At 41.9% G+C, this 17,653-nt stretch overlaps 1 protein-coding gene across 4 annotated transcripts in view; it reads right to left on the bottom strand.

The window, feature by feature from the left end:
• Window positions 1-481: 481 nt before the first annotated feature.
• dbn1 (drebrin 1) overlaps window positions 482-17,653 on the bottom strand; it is an 85,013-nt gene continuing 67,841 nt past the window's right edge. For 2 of the 4 annotated variants that reach the window (XM_081390354.1, XM_081390356.1), the window contains exons 8-14: window positions 17,529-17,586; window positions 17,120-17,173; window positions 12,633-12,747; window positions 6,915-7,022; window positions 4,408-4,844; window positions 4,104-4,209; window positions 482-3,300 (exon numbers count right to left, since the gene is read on the bottom strand). In XM_081390354.1, coding sequence (XP_081246480.1) covers window positions 3,248-3,300; window positions 4,104-4,209; window positions 4,408-4,844; window positions 6,915-7,022; window positions 12,633-12,747; window positions 17,120-17,173; window positions 17,529-17,586 — 931 coding nt within the window. In that variant the 3' untranslated portion in view covers window positions 482-3,247. Of the gene's footprint in view, window positions 3,301-4,103; window positions 4,210-4,407; window positions 4,845-6,914; window positions 7,023-12,632; window positions 12,748-17,119; window positions 17,174-17,522; window positions 17,587-17,653 lie in introns of all 4 variants that reach the window. The other 2 variants (XM_081390355.1, XM_081390353.1) reach the window with 1 other exon arrangement.

Consider the following 17,653-nt stretch of genomic DNA (forward strand, 5'->3'; position numbering starts at 1 on the left):
GCTGATGATACTTTCTATTCTTTTGTTTTCTGCCTGCATTACTATGAGTGAAACCATCATTGTGTATCAGACATTACCACCTTGTGGAATAAAGGTTTATTGCACTTAATTCAGTCATCAAAGATTCAATTATTGTTGTGCAGAAAAATATATTTTCACTGTTACACTCCTCGGGTCATTAGCAACCCTATACAATTTTTCTTTACAAAAAATGAATTGGAAAACAGGCATTCTTTTGTAATTTTTATTTTATTGTATTTTTATTCTTGTTATATTGTGTATAATGAATTGATTAAGGAATACTATGAAGGTTGATGTCTAACTTTAAAAAATGAATGATGAGGAGGGTAGTGAATGACGTCCCGGGTCACTAACGACCCAAGGTATGCGTTTAAGGGAGGTACAAAGTCTTAAGTTATAGGACACTGTTTAAACATTTCAGTTGGTTGCAGACAGAAAAACGTGACAGTACACAAGTTTTCTGAAGGATTTTAAAGTCTTTTATTAACATATATAAGCACATAGCATGTCACAAAAGATCTTGTGCTTGTTTCAAAAACAGCATGTGAGAAGCGGACGGGAAAAAAAAGGAAGAGATAGAAAAAAATAATTAAAAAAAGAACTTTCAGGAGTCGCTAAGCCTTGCTTCAGGGGCAAAGAAGAAATTACTGTAGTAGAACAGCAGTAGTAATAGTAATAATAGTAGTGGTGGTAGTAGTAGTAGTAGTCTCCTAGTAGTTTGAGGGAGAAAGAGAATAATAATCACTACTAAGGAGGTTGGAGGGTGAACAGGAATACACGGAAGTCGTTTTAAAAGGGGCTAAGTTACTGTTAAAGATGCGGGTTACTTCCTATTAGGTTTCCTACTGAGAAACCATGTTATCTCTCTCACCAAAGAAATGCAAGAAACCCAATCCAAACGTACGCCACCCCACGTTTTTCATGAGTGGTGAATCAATACATGTTAGTTATTGTAGTACACATGAGAACAAAATTAAAGCTATTTACAGAACAATACTATTGGTTTAGTCTTATTGCTCACCTTACCACTCAAAAAAAAAAAAAAAAAGATTTGTAATGTAAAGCCAAGATGTTGTGATATGGCTTTTCAAAATGACTAAAAGTATGAGGAAGACAGTGGGTGGTGATAACTTGGCAGTTAAGGATGTGGGCTGGTACAACAAAGATTACAGTTTGAGTCAGTGTTGAGTTAGTGAGATAACCTCTCACCATTCTGCCCTTGAGCAAGGCCATGTGTCCCTGCACTAGTCCTTGTGTAAAAGTCAGTTACAAAATCCAAATTTGATTGGGTTGTAATAATTTTAGGTTAAAAAAAATGTCTAGACGTCCATAAGGGTAACATCCCTCTGAACGAAGTCCTGGATAAAGCATTTTTAACAAGCAAAAAAAAAAATTAATAGTATATTTCAATAATGGGGGTTACCAGGGTTTGAAGTGTGTAATTATTAGGAGTTTCCTTCCCTTGGAGCGTAGAGCTAAAAGGTTCCAAATCACATCCACGATAAATTAAGGTCAAGGCCATACTCTACGCAAGTACACAAACACAAATGCTTCGGTTTCATTCGCTAAAATGTGTTAGAAGAATGCAATTCAGCCTTAAGGGGCGCTATAGCCAAGATCAGGATAAATCATCCTCTGTAAGACACTGAATCCTGGTAAGCATGTTTACTTGGATAATAGCAATGTGAAGGGATCCCCTTCTTAAAGGGATAGTTCCCCCAAAAATTCGATCATTTACGACATCTGCATGTCGTAGTTGCATGTATGACTTTATTTCCTCTGTAAAACAAACGCAAAAGATAATATTATTTACGGACACCCTGAAAGGACATGGTGAAGAAAAAAACATATGAGATGGGAGAAAAAATTATTTGGCAATGCTTTTGCGTTCTCTCTCTAATGTTTCCGTTCCCCCGAGAAACTTTGCGTTTTGCGAGCGAACGCAAACATTTTGCAAAGGTTTTGCGAGTGCACGCAAAACCATTGACTTGTTATTTTTCCTCCCATATCATATATTTTGTTTTCACCACCATGTCCCCTAAGCTTAGGGGCTCTGTATATTTTGAAGAATGTTGATGACCAAACAGCTTGTTCCACTGTTTGGACATAAAACACTGAGATTTCTCAAAATATCTTCTTTTATGCTCCACAGAAGAAAAAGTCACACAGATCTGAAGCGACACAAGGTCGAGTTTTTGTCTGAACTATCCTTTTAAGTACTGAGGTCTGTTAACGCCACAGTAAGGCCGCATGCTAACATCTGGGACTGCGAGCTTGCATTGGCGTCGACGCTTGCGTACTTACGTAGAATATCTTTCAGGCCTGAACCTCCCCAATAAAAAGGGACTCTCTTCTCACTTAAACTAGATGTACACGCATACAGTATATGTGCACACACTACCGCATATTTAACTAAAACAATTCCCAAAGGAGTTCACTACAATTGTTATTGCCTAAGTTTCTCAACAAATCAAAGCTCTATTGCAGTTGTTCATAAAAAAAACAAATGTCAGTTTCAGCCATTGTTTATACACATTGTCTCATATGTAGTCAAAATATACATATGCCACCTGGCGCTAAAGTCCTAAAAGGCCGTTACACCGACACGTCATACTCAAAATAATTGGCACAACACAAAATTGTTTCATAATCACATATAAACCCCCTTCATTTTCCGTTTGCTAAATACGACTGACTCAACTGAAGCTAAAATCGAGTTCTGACATGCCTTTGCTTGGACGAGGGGTGAGGGTTCGAGCGTCCCTGACCGATTGAGTCATCAAAGCAAAGACCCCTGTGGGCATAACACTTAAACACATGTGATTCAACTAAGCAACTAGGATTGTGGGGAATTTGATTGAAGCGCTGAGCAGACCTAAGCTCGGCGTTGATTAAGGAGATAGAGACTAAAACGGAATCTAATCTGCTACTACACACACCTGTTAGGCACAGGGATCCATACAACACAGGTGAGCGCTAGAGACGCACTGTGCTATACTCTGCATAGCAAAAAGAAAAAAAAAGAGATCGAAATAAATAATAAACACACTCTCACACACATACACGAACCGAAAGCGCTCATACCCACTGGCATCTTTAACAATAACCCGAGTCCTTTTCTTCTGTGGCTAACATTGTTGTTGTTTTTTTCTCTAAAACATTTTGATGCAAGACTTCAGTAACTGTTGTAAAATCAGTTTTCGTCGAGGCGTCGCCTCGGTCGCTCCTAATCATCATCTTCCATCACGGGGTCTGTATCCCAGCACGTAATGTCGATTTCTGCAGAAGACAATAAGACAAACACCTTACATTAGGATCTTTTTTTTTTTATGGTGGGATGTACCGTAATGACAGATAATTAAGAAATTAGTGTTGCTGTAACACTGTGAACAGCCCCGCACACATGAAAAATTGACAGTTTTTCTCTTTTGGAAAAACGGACCAAAAATATTAATGTCCCCTCATGTACTAAGGGGTGTAGACTAAGGGTGTGTGTGTGTGTATGTATATATATATATATATTTATATATATATGAAGAGTTCAGATGCAAAAGCCTTCTATACAGACACATACACACACACACACACATATATATACACACCGTTATGATGCCATGTCAATGTAATTTTTACATTGTAATTTTTAAACAGTAACTGAAATAAAATATTTTAAAAAACTTGTTTCAGCTACTTTCTCATTTTCATTTACAGTAGTTTAATACTACAATAAATAAAACAAAGTGAAATAAAAAATTTTTTTTATTTTTTTTTAAAAAATAATGAAAAGATATAAAACTTAAAACAATAATAGGGACTCAAGGGATACTAAAATAACACTGATACAAACATTTGTCCAAGAAATATCTTTAAAATGATAACTGTCCTCCCCATTAACTGTAAATACCATTTACATTTGATTATCAATAGAATGTAAATGTGAACTAAAGGTCATTGGCAACTTAAAAAAAAAAAGAACGAGCCCTTCATTATGTCCCACCCAAACTTCCTGTTTCCCATCAAAACAGAAACAAGAATTGCGTTCATCAAACCATTTGATGTGCTTCAATCTGCGGCGATCTCACCTGGTGGTTTGTTATAAAAAACTGGTGTTGGGTTGACTTTTGCAGTGCAGTCTTCTGACTGGGCGAAATCCTCCTCCTGTGATTGGCTGAAGTAGCCTTCACTCGCCTGCATAAATGCAAACATATGATGGCTATATGTAAACATATAAAGCTCCATGCAAGCATAGTGTCCTGAATATGTGTCTTTGGCATTACGATAATGTCAAATATAGAAAGTATATGCTGCCACCTAGTGGTAGTAAAAATAAATATCATGCATAGGTAAATAAAACATTTAGGAGATTGATAGGCTGTTTTAACAGACCTGGGTCCCTTCTTTAAGCAGCGAGTCTCCATTGGTCAGCAGCAGCTGTCCGTCATCCAGGTCCTGGCTGTCGGAGCCGGACGCGTGCTGGAGGGCCTGCTGGTAACTCAGGGTCATCTGGTGGGGTCCCGACACGTCCACCAGGCTGGAGGGCTCGTCTTCGGGGCCGGTGCAGTAGGGGGTGTCGGGCACCTCATCGAAGCTCATGAGCGGCTGCGGGAGAGCAGGGGAGGAGCCGGGGCGATGGGGCTCCGGGGTGTCCTCCATCAGGTCCATGATGTGGGCGGGGGTCTGGGAGGGGGCCGAGGCTGGCGCTGGGCTGCTGTCCCACAGGTCTAGCAGGGTGTCATCTGTGCTGCGGGGCTGGGGGGAAACACTCGGAGAGGTCTTGCTGAAGCCGGATTCCTGCACTGGAGTTTGCTTGGGAGAGTCAAAGGCTTGAGGGAGGGAAAAGGACATTTAGGAAACACTCATGAACATATCGAACTATATTACCACTGTCGCCTCTGGCTTGCTTAGTTGGGGACACTTAATATCTGACTGGACTGACGCTGTAGTATGAGAACCGAATTGAGCTGGACGATGACAATTTTTTACTGCTTTATATAAGAAAAGAACTAATTTAGTAATTGATGATCTTTACAACAGGACTGAATCAACACTGAACTGACTTCAGCTGAACAACAGCCGAAATGCATCGTAACAATCTGTACTGTATTAAGTGCTATATAAATAAAGGTAACTTGACTTTTATGTTCATGTTAAAAACTATTTATTTGGAAAGAACTGCAATAACACTTTCTATGAAACCTACCATGCATTACACCAGGGGGCAAACATTTCAGAGGAAAAAAAAAGAGTGTAAAACATTTACAGAGTTTCAATTTTTACTGTTGCAGTTTGCCTTCTAAAGAAAATGTATTATTTTAATCTACTTTACAGATAATATTGTAATAACGTCTTTTGAAAATCTATTTATGACATTTTAATAATGTCAAATCTGGTTAAAATTCACCGAAAGTTGGTCCTTATATGTATAAATATTTGAGGTATATTTGGGGTTTCTTGGCATCAGAGAGTCGGGTAATCTAATCTAAAAAAAATGTGATAAAGTATTTGAAATCAATCTGTCAATATTGGGTTAAGCCAACAAAAGTCATTTTTAAGGGTCAAATCAGATATTCAGGTAACAACTGCCCATTTGCACCCTTTTACAATATATAAAGGTTTTCATAACCCCACATAATATTTAATTAATCATGCAGTTCTAATATACAATTGCCTATTTACACTTATTTATGGTTATGGTACCTAAAAAAGTAGGTAACGCTTTATTTTAGTGTCCATGTTACATGCAGTTACTATAAATTGTGAACATGCAACTAACCCTAAACTAAACCAAACCAAACCCTAATCCTAACCCTATAGTAAGTACATGTAGTTACTTAATATTACTCAGTACTTAAATGTATAATTACACTGTAACAAAGACACCTTAAAATAAAGTTTTATTTTAGTTTCCTGTTCTTATTATGAGCAGTAAATTGCGCCCCAGTGAAGTGCTTTTCTTGAGCATACTCAGTGCAGTCAGCGTAGACACGCAAGAGCTGAGAAAGTCAGTCAGCTGTGAAGGCAAACACAACCTGGACAAACAAAAGAGCCCCAGGCTGCATCACAGGGGCCGGTCTGAATACGCTAGATAATTTTGTGGGAGCAATAACAGCCTCCCATCTGTCTAACTTCTTCAGCTGATGAGATTCAACATTTTACATCCCAAACAGTCTTTGCTGACTTATTAACTAGTTTTCTAGAGGACATGGTGGGAGATTAGCTTTTGGGATCTAAACTTGTATTATTGAAAATAGAACTGCTGCTTTACTTAGTAAAGGTTGATCATTTTATTTCTGTCTCCAAAAGGCTCAACTTCTGTGGTGTACTGACGCGCCATAAACCCACATGTAAAATACAAGAAAAGGATAAAAAAAGATGATACTAAGGGCCAGATTTACTAAACAGGGTAAATAAGCATTAGTGCAATTCCAAAAAAAAAAGGGAGATGGGAGTGGAAAGTTCTGCATGTGATCTACTGACGAAGTGCACATAAAAAAACACAGAGGCAGCCGGATCATTTTCAAAATGTCAATCTACCAAGAGAAGCGCAAATTAGCGTCTGGTTTAAGACATACTTTTTTGGGGGTGGTAAATAATGGTGCAAATACCAGTAAATTGACTAGCCAAAACTTTAGTAAATCACCTTGCATGATTCATTTAAATACCCATAAATGTTGCGTCTGAAAGGGAAACTCCTGCAAATGCATATGCAATAAGGTCAGCCGCAAAAAAAAAAAAAAAAAAACTGTCCACGGCAAAATTTTAACTGTGTGTCGTTAGTAAATCCTGACAGTAATTTTTTTAAGGCCAAAAGAGGGTTTGCACTGGAGCAACCTGTTAGTAAATCTGGCCCTATATGAATATCAAAAAGAGATCCCTTGTTTTTAAGGCCTTACCAAACTCCTTTCGAAAGAAGTCATCTTTTTCCTCCTGAATGGCGATTTTAGGGATGGGAGTGCATCCAGTGGTCAGGCTGCGCTCGAGGATTCCTTCGGTAGAGTCATCTGAGACATCAAAAAGAAGGTAAATGTTTGATGATCTCAAGCAACGCATGCCAGACAAAATATCAATCACAACACAGATGACACAATTTACAAACAGTCTGAAAGGATTGCTATCAATGCCAAACAACAGCAAGCAGTGTTTTGTCTGTCAAAAAGTGAATCGTCCACAGCGTTCTCATCAAAGACTGCGACATTAAAACACAGACATGCCGCTGTGACCATGAAGACACAACACAGTGTGCAGCACAGAAAATGAGTTCACGAATTTACAAATGCATGTCGTTTTCTGAACATGCACTCAAGAATGATGTTTTATTAAAAAAATGTCTTATACTCAAAACAGCTAAAGCAAGCCGTCAGGTTAAAAAATATTTTTTTTATAAATGACAGGCGGTCAATATAAGACAAGATTTTAAAATTACAATGTAATAATGCAGAACAGATCTAGAATCTATTTGACTTGTTCATGCAGTTTTTAGGAAATATCTAAATAATGATAACAACCCACTGGAAAGAACAATCACAGATGAGTTCTCTTTAAAATCTCAATTCTTTCTCCTGGACAGTAATGATATTTAATCGACAACAAATTATTATTTTTTTTTACAATCTCCCCAGAGAGCAACACAGTGTCGGCCCAGATCCGGCCCACATTTGGTACACTTTGAATCCACATGTACCAGATGTGGCCCAGATCTGGGCCGACACTGTGTTGCTCTCTGGGTCAAATATAGTCTAAGATCTACAGTAAAATATCACAAATTGTGCTCAGGGTTGCAGAGATTTCAAACAGTAATCAAATTTATTCAAGATCAAATGATCAACAATCATCTCATTTATTTCTGTTTTATAAATTTGAGACAAAATTACTTTTGAAAAAACATTCTGAAAAGTCATGTCTCCTGAGCTCTGAAAGAGCAACCTCTGAACTATGAACCCAGCTAACAAAAATATGTTCAAAGAACATAAAAACATAAATAATAATAATCTGTTATGAAAAGTTTAGGAAATCTTCCATTTGCTCATTTTGCAAACATTATGTTACTTTTGAAATGTTCTTTGAACAATCTAAACAAGTATTGGCATTAAAAAATGTTCGATGAACATCCAACTAAATTGTTTCAGGAAAAAAAAAATCCATGAACAACATATAAACAATGGTTTTGTGCAAACGTTTTGAGAACAGTCTTAAAGACCAGATAACTTTGAATGAACATTATATTAATGTTACTAGAAAGAATGCTTGTTCATAACTTAGTCAGAACGTTCTGAGAACATTCCCTGATAGCTGGGAAATGTTTCATGTGGAAGTCACCAATTTGAAATGCAACAAAAACACTGAGAAGCAAATTATGGTGATTAATACGATACAGCTTAGTGAAGATCTCACACGACATATAACAAACACAACTCGTGAAACCACAATGACCATTGTAAAAACTGCTTGCACATGCCAAGTGACACAATTCAAATTCACCCATTTCTGTAAGAGAAATCCACAGTATCACTCTACATAAACTCTAGATATTGGGTCTTAGTACAGACCCAGTGTTTAGTCCTCACGGGCGCCATTTGTCCTCGTGTTGCTATTTAACTTTATACGTGAACACACCACAAGGTCGGCTCCACAACAGTACAGTCACACAAGGTCCACGGAGCGCAAGCCCAAGGGCTCGGAGACCACAATCACATGCGGTGCAGCGTGGCGTACACTCACAGGTCAACAGGACGAAAGGGAGCGCAGGCAGGGCCACCGGTTATCCGTCAGAAAGAGCATGGGAGGAGAGGAAGGGGGACATGAGGGGAGTAACATTGGTGAGATTCAACCAGATCTCCCTAACCAAAAGAATCAGTTTGTCTCAGTCCTCCAAACGTCCATGGCATAGCTTCAAAATAACACATGCTAAATGTTTCCTGTGCAAAATACAAAGTCAAAGGACAACAAGTATAGAACACATATACTGACTATGGATCCAGAGAAGATGGCAATATGGATCAAATAGACGTCTTGAGAAAGAAATGGATCGTGACACTGAGAAGGCCGTAGTGCCGTTAGCTAGTACAGCAGGTTACTTGAGATGGGACATACAGGACGGGAGATGGTTACTTTACAGACTTGAGGACCTGACTGTTGTGGTTCTGTCATCATCAGGACGCAATTATGTTTGTCGCATTTATTAAGCGCAGTTTACCCATCTACTTAATATGAAATGATAACATTTCGCTCTGTTCTGTGTGACTTTGCAAACTTGTTTCGATGAATTACATAATATTAAACAAGACTACATTTAAGGACCTTAAAATTAATCAAATTTATGTAATCGTTTAACCATTATTTATCATGTAATATTTGTTTTGTTAGTCGTTGGATACATAGTATACAAAGCATAGTATAGCCCTATGCTTTGACTGACAATAGAACCATAAAATACACCAAAAATGCGATTGCGAGGGACAGATCCTAATTCAAGCCTTGATTCAGCGATCTTAATCTCCATTCTCAGCAGCGATCATAAAAGTCAAATCCAAGCAGCTCGTTATAAATGATAAATTCCTAAATTGTTGCCTCAAGAAGCTTTCTGACGTTTTATGGCAGTGATATCAAACGCTCACTGGCTCTTGCTGCTTCGTCACAGATCGCGACATGCCCTGTTTCAGGTGATGTGTGTTTGACGGAGTGGATTGGGATAAGATTTTCAGATATAAGCAACTTAAATTCTGCACTGTGCCTCACACAAAACTATTGTATCTCGCCAGAGAGGACTTCGACTGCAACACATCATCATTTGGACTACTTTTGCAGCATCTATCCAAACGTACAAAAATTCACAAAAATACCAACATATTAACGCATTAAGCCTCGATTGGCTCGCTTTGGACCAAAGTGTTCAGCAGGCCAAAAAAACCCTGGCTGTTGGCCCCAAGGAGGCCCAGATGAGGCCCGATCAAGCCTTGGGAGTCCAAATCCGACAAGTGAACCACTAATATTTGATGTAACGGGTAGAGTAATATTTACGTTGTCATCTGCAGTGCAAGTGCGGATCGGGAATCAATAGGCATGGGCGGATTGCGGTTCCGATAGCAAAGACTATTTCAACTCAATTCGGTACCCACTGATTGGCAGCTGATTTCAAATGGTCCCGAGCTTATTTCACGAGTTCACACTTACAAATAAGTCAGATAGAATAAATGGTATGTGTATTTGGCGTGCTATCCGAGGAGAGCGCTCCGAGCTCGGTATTCGGCCCAAACCCAGAGTACTCCCCCCGTATTCCTGACTGTGGAAGGAACAAGCCAAGAGTGTGGAGTTGGGGTGGTGGAGGGATGCTGAAAACTGTCGAGGAATGTAGATGAATCAACTGTGTATATATATAAGCTTTCCTCTCATGCTGATAGGATAGACGTGGTAATTGCGATTGACGAGTTGATTGGATAGATTATTTGAACGTGCTCCTCCCGAACTTTGTTAATAAAACATTAAAATCATGATAAAATAATTTCTGTTCATGCTCGGTAGTTTGAAGACCACCAAAGGTTTCTAATTACAATGCGATTTGCACTATATGGCTCATATTTGGCTATTTGTTCTTTTAATATTAAACCTCTAAGCGTCTGTATAACCTATTGTGTGATGTATGCACATTTGTTCAAAATAGCCTGAATGGGCAGATTTTTCACATGATGTAGGCAAAAAAAAAGTATTGTTGCACGACGGATGCACGTTCTCATCTTTTTTTCTTTTAATTATTACCATGTTGGGCTGCGTGTCAATTTTTCTTAAATGCATCAACTCAAAATGCCTAATGTTGGTTTGACTGCTTGTGTTACATGAGAAAATAAATATTTGTTGTCATTGTATGGAAAAGAGCAGCTTGGACATTCTGCATAATATCTCCATTCGTGTTCCACAGAAGAAACCAAGTCATAAGGGTTTGGAGCATCATGAGGGTGAGTAAATAGTGACAGTATTTAATTTTGGGGCGAACTATTCCTTTAATACTAGCACATACTAACCCTGGAAGACCTAGTGCGTCCCAGTGCAGTGCAGCTACAGTGAATGTGCTTAGTGTTGCTGAGGAAGCCAAAAGAAAAACGGTAATTCAGTAAGAAGAGTGACTACAGGCTAGACTGGTGACTTGGTGATCCTACGCTGATGCAGTGGCCCTCAGCAAGATCTGTCCAGTACCTACCAGGTGGACCTGGCTGCCGCCGCTTATGGGGCGGAGTGCGAGAAGGGGGCGGGCTGCAATCGGATGGACTGTGCTGCTGCCTCAAGAATGGACTGTCCAAGCGGCCTGGTAAACGGGAGACGGGACCATCGTGTGGGACACATGGACACCCACACACACACAAAGACCGACGTACACAGGTGTGACAGAAGAAGACCAAACCGGATAGACATGAGGAAATAAATCCAGGGATAGATTAGAGAGGGGAGGAAATTTGTGTAAAAGTGAAAGATCAGAGAGACAGAGAAGCACGAGTTCAAAACAGAAGTGATGACGGATGTGCACCAGTTGGGTAGAGGGTAAATAAGATCCAGGATCGTCAGAAGGACAGATGGAATGGACGGATGGTTAAAAAGGAAATGTCAACAACCAAAAGGATGGAGTGAGCAGAAAAAAAAAAATTACCAAGAAATAGAGAGAAAAAAAGTAAGGTAGAAGGAGAGAGGTAAGAAAACAGCTGTTAGTGTGATGGTCTCACATCCTTCAACATCAGATGGTAGTGAGGAGTTTGACATTCACTCCAACACTGAAAAGTCTATGATCTTAAATAAACAATGAAATGAGACAATCACCCAGTAAATAATATTGCATTGTTCAGCAGGATCATACAGTCTGTTGGAAAATGGCACTAATAAAGCATTTTGACAGTAAATTAATCTTTGCTTTAGCATCCCTTTTGAAAAAAAAAAAGCCTTAAACAAGGTTAAGGTGGTTTGCTGGTTTAAGATGGTTTCTCTAAAATAGCATTGATTCACTCAGCCTCCAAAAGGCACAATTGAAGCTGATGAAGTTGAAAATAAGTTGTAGTACGAAGCAAAACAACAATTTGGACCAAAAAAGTATTTTCTCAACTAAAAACAACATCAACCAGCAAACTCCATGACTTAGCAAAGCACAATCAACCAATTCATTCCAAACGTGATTGCATAGTGTTAGCATGTGGATTAAGGATAAAAATACATACAACACCGAAATGTTGAGTATTTGTATTGATCAAAATAACCAGCATCTATAATCATGTTCTATAATCATGTTCTATAATCCAAAGACATTCTCACATTTATAACTATGGTTTACAATAACTTGTAGCCAGCCAGCATATATGAAGTTTAGATCCTTCTCTCTTTAACCACTGTTCTCTAAACATATCAATATCTATCTGTCTATATAATTTAACTATATGAATAATCTGTCTATGACCCTCAGAAATCGGTCATGGTGATTCAGAGCAGAGATTTCAGACAGATGGTCTCTCCTGAGTTGTGTTGTTCAATTCTTGTTAAATGACAGATTGAGAGACAAGTGAAGAGCAAGTAGCAGGACAAACAGAGGATCAGTAGCATCTCCTCCTCCTCTTCTCCACCTTTCACTCTGATCTTACCGGTCCTGTGCGTGGTGACTGGTGAGATGTCCACACTGTTGGCTACGGCTCTCTCTCTCTGCTTGAAGTATTCCCGTGGGTTATCAGGCCTCTGGGCAATGATGGCTGCTGCCTCCTGTAAACATATTTAATATTTAATACAAAATGCTATCGGTCAAATGTTTGGAATAATTATGATATTTGTTTTAAATGAAATGTATTCCTGTAATGCAAAGCTGAATTTTCAGCATCATTACTCCAGTCTTTAGTGTCACATGATCCTAATAACATGATTAATAACTGAGCACCAATAATAGGCCTAATTGAGCACCATAAAAGCATATTAGAATGATTTCTGAAGGATCATGTGACACTGAAGACTGGAGTAATGATGCTGAAAAATCAAGAAATCAAAATTCCCTTGAGCTTTTAACATATCATCATACTCATCATTCTATAAGAATATCCTGTAAGTTTCAGAACTGAAAACTTCCTTGTTACTCCAAAAACAGCTTTTATTGTAACCAAGACCAGATAACAACTCGTTGTGGAATGAGCCCATCTATGACAGGTAAAAGACAGACTCTGCAGAAGAAGATCAATGCCTATAATAACATTACCTTCCAAAGGATCCTAATGCTAGGAATGTGGTTATTTATTTTCAACAATGTGAATGTCTCAGTTGAGCATTATTTATTTGTATTTGGTATATTTCACTGTGGATTCTTTGGTAAATCAGTCGTAATTTCGGCGCAGGCTTTGCAAACAGACTTTTACGATATGGACTCGACAGTATTGCCACAACATGTAAGTAACTGTTAATTCTAATGCCTGATCTGTGACCAGTGATTTCTGATATGAAATGATTCATGTAGGTACTTGTCAGATGTTCTTTGTGTCATGATTCCTGTCTTGTGTTCCCCTTGTCTTGTGTGGACTTTTGTTATTTCCTGTTTTGTGCCATGTTTTGTAGTCCTTTGTAGTTTTTCTTGTTTATTAGTCTCCCAGGTGTTTATGATTAACCACACCCCCTTGTTATCTTGTTTAGCTTGTTTGCCTGTGTATTTAAACCTCTGTGCTTCAGTTGTTGGGTGTCGGTCGTTGTTTGCTGTAGCTGTTGTCATGTTTCTGTCCTGAGTTTTGTGTTCCATTGTTTGCCCTGGTTTTCCTTGTTGTTTTATTAAATTTAGTGCTTGCGTATGGATTCTCTCTCCGCTTCATTCCTGCATCATAACAGAACGACCGACCAAATGATGAATCCAGCAGCATTTTTGCCAGTGTCTCTTCCAGCCACCAGAGAGAGGACAATCTTATGAGGGGACCCGGTTGGTCATATTTCGTGGGATCCGTGGAGGCCGCAGTAGAGGAGGTGGTCGAGAGGAGTCCCGACAGCACTCTCCACTCTGGCCCCTCTTCGACCCTGGGTTGGGGATGTCCAGCCCAGGGCCCTATTCGCCGCTGGTCCTGCCCAGCTCAGAGCCCTCTTCGCCGCTGGTCCTGCCCAGCTCAGAGCCCTCTTCGCCGCTGGTCCTGCCCAGCTCAGAGCCCTCTTCGCCGCTGGTCCTGCCCAGCTCAGAGCCCTCTTCGCCGCTGGTCCTGCCCAGCTCAGAGCCCTCTTCGCCGCTGGTCCTGCCCAGCTCAGAGCCCTCTTCGCCGCTGGTCCTGCCCAGCTCAGAGCCCTCTTCGCCGCTGGTCCTGCCCAGCTCAGAGCCCTCTTCGCCGCTGGTCCTGCCCAGCTCAGAGCCCTCTTTGCCGCTGGTCCTGCCCAGCTCAGAGCCCTCTTCGCAGCTGGTCCTGCCCAGCCCAGAGCCCTCTTCGCCGCTGGTCCTGCCCAGCTCAGAGCCCTCTTCGCCACTGGTCCTGCCCAGCTCAGAGCCCTCTTCGCCGCTGGTCCTACCCAGCTCAGAGCCCTCTTCGCCGCTGGTCCTGCCCAGCTCAGAGCCCTCTTCGCCGCTGGTCCTGCCCAGCTCAAAGCCCTCTTCATCGCGGGTCCTGTCCAGTCCTGACCTGCCCTCATCGCAGACCTCGTCCAGCCCTGACCTGCCTTCACCGCCTGTCTCATCCAGCCCTGACACGCCTTCGCCACTGGACTCCTCCTACCCGGCGCCTAAGTCCGTTAACCTCCCCAAGAAAATTTTGGGGGGGGGCAATAAGCCCTCTCCGCCGTGGCCACCCGAAGGGTCCTCTCCGCCGTGGCCACCCGAAGGGTTCTCTCCGCCATGGCCACCCGAAGGGTCCTCACCACCCTGGCCGCCCGAGGGGTCGTCTCCGCCATGGCCACCCGAAGGGTCCTCACCACCCTGGCCGCCCGAGGGGTCGTCTCCGCCCTGGCCGCCCGAGGGGTCGTCTCCGCCCTGGCCGCCCGAGGGTTCGTCTCCGCCTTGGCCGCCCGAAGGGTCTTCTCCGCCGTGGCCGCCCGAGGGGTCTTCTCCGCCGTGGCCGCCCGAGGGGTCTTCTCCGCCGTGGCCGCCCGAGGGGTCTTCTCCGCCGTGGCCGCCCGAAGGGTCTTCTCCGCCGTGGCCGCCCGAAGGGTCTTCTCCGCCGTGGCCGCCCGAAGGGTCTTCTCCGCCGTGGCCGCCCGAAGGGTCTTCTCCGCCGTGGCCGCCCGAAGGGTCTTCTCCGCCGTGGCCGCCCGAAGGGTCTTCTCCGCCGTGGCCGCCCGAAGGGTCTTCTCCGCCGTGGCCGCCCGAAGGGTCGTCTCCGCCGTGGCCGCCCGAAGGGTCGTCTCCGCCCTGGCCGCCCGAAGGGTCGTCTCCGCCCTGGCCGCCCGAAGGGTCGTCTCCGCCCTGGCCGCCCGAAGGGTCGTCTCCGCCCTGGCCGCCCGAAGGGTCGTCTCCGCCCTGGCCGCCCGAAGGGTCGTCTCCGCCCTGGCCGCCCGAAGGGTCGTCTCCGCCCTGGCCGCCCGAAGGGTCGTCTCCTCCCTGGCCACATGAAGGGTCGTCTCCGCCTCGGACGCCTGCACTGCCTGCTCCGCCTTGGCCTCCTGTCCTGCTGCAGTATCCGGGCCCTCTTCCGCTCCACGGGCCTGGCCCTCCATCCCGCCCCCGGGTCCGCCTCCGCTTCACCACCCTCCTGGACTTTTGCTGAGGAGCGTCTGGAATCCGCTCATTAAGTGGGGGGCTATGTCATGATTCCTGTCTTGTGTTCCCCTTGTCTTGTGTGGACTTTTGTTATTTCCTGTTTTGTGCCATGTTTTGTAGTCCTTTGTAGTTTTTCTTGTTTATTAGTCTCCCAGGTGTTTATGATTAACCACACCCCCTTGTTATCTTGTTTAGCTTGTTTGCCTGTGTATTTAAACCTCTGTGCTTCAGTTGTTGGGTGTCGGTCGTTGTTTGCTGTAGCTGTTGTCATGTTTCTGTCCTGAGTTTTGTGTTCCATTGTTTGCCCTGGTTTTCCTTGTTGTTTTATTAAATTTAGTGCTTGCGTATGGATTCTCTCTCCGCTTCATTCCTGCATCATAACACTTTGTCTATGTGTCAGTAAATCAAACCAGTGACTAAACGGTCAACTTCACATTGTTTCTCTTAGTAGGATGAAAATAACCTGTTATTTAAACTGTGATTAAATTATATATAGAAAGCAATCACAATTGCTGGAGCTGTCAATCAAACAGGGTATGTTTTTCAGTGACTGAGTTCTGGACTCTCGCCAAAACTCTTTTATTTACATCGTGTTTGCATTGTTAGTTATGATGAAAGCATTTGTTAGTGTGCAGAAATCGAGTTGCAATGACGAGATCACTGCATTCATGCACTCAACATGTCTGTGATCGGCTACAATGCTCATCACTGTAACCTTTCATGCCACGATCTAAATATAATTTTATACATCTAAATATAATGCTATAATCAACACTTTTCATGATTAGATAACTTTGAGAGCTGTAATAGTAAAAACGTAGTAGAAGTTTTCGAGAGAGTTCCACATGTAATACTAGCCATTTCTTATGCAAAGCTGTCAGCCAATCACAGCAGTGGGCGTTTACACTGAAGTTTCTCAGCAGACACGCCCCTTAAAACAGAGCGTTCAAATCAGAGGCTAAAATCAGGCTAGGAAATGGCATTTTATTTCTAAATTATGACAAGTTTTGATGTAAAAATCATACTAACATTATAAGTGCACCTCAGGAAACATTATAAAATAATAAAACAATGCAGGTCATGACCCCTTTAAAAAAATCTTAATTATACCAAACTTTTGACTGGTAGTGTATTAAATGTAATAATAATAATATGCTGTGCAGGTAAAGTTTTGCATTAGGATTTTTTGGCCCCTTCTTATCATGAAGATCCTATCGACTGCACACACACAGAAACACACTTGTCTTTAAATAGCCTGAGGAATCCCACTGACCCACATGTAAATCCCAGCAGAATATCTGTCATCATAACACATAAAACAAATCTGCCCCACATTTCAGCTGGTTAGGGTCAGCTCTCCTTTTTAATACACTTATCTGAGAAATGAAGTGATGTTAGTGTGGCTCTAACAGCTCCATTTCAACCCACCTCAACCTCTGATTCCTTTTTCTCCAGGTTCGGGTCTTCACAGCTGGGCTCTGTCTGTAAAGAGAATCAGTGCAAGTTTATTTCCAGCAGGGGGCAGCAAAACTTTTTTTTTTTATAACAGTTAAATGTGGGTTCCTCCACATACCGATGTTTGTAACTTATTTACTTTACAAATGACTGCAATAAATCTGAACAGATTTTGTGTAAATACTTCTGAAGCCTGTGTACTGCCCTTGGCCATTCAGCAGTCACATGTGTCCACTTATTACAGGTACAATATTACCGAAGAAACATAGGTCATAGGTCTTACCACCCATAGGTTATCATGCATTCGTTGCATTTTTCAGGTCAGAACATCTTTTAAGACACAAATCCTGGTTTACTGTATGCAAAGCACACGCACTCTTACAATCAAGGGTTGATTCCTTGACCTCTCTTTGGCCTCTTCGTCCTCCAGCATCTTCTTCCTGTGACCGCGCATATAAACACAGATAGCATCATAATAATGTCTGGCTGGGGGTCATGGGTATTGGC

Source organism: Scardinius erythrophthalmus (genome assembly GCF_964197995.2).
Source record: "Scardinius erythrophthalmus genome assembly, chromosome: 17".
In the NCBI taxonomy this organism is placed as follows: Eukaryota; Metazoa; Chordata; class Actinopteri; order Cypriniformes; family Leuciscidae; genus Scardinius; species Scardinius erythrophthalmus.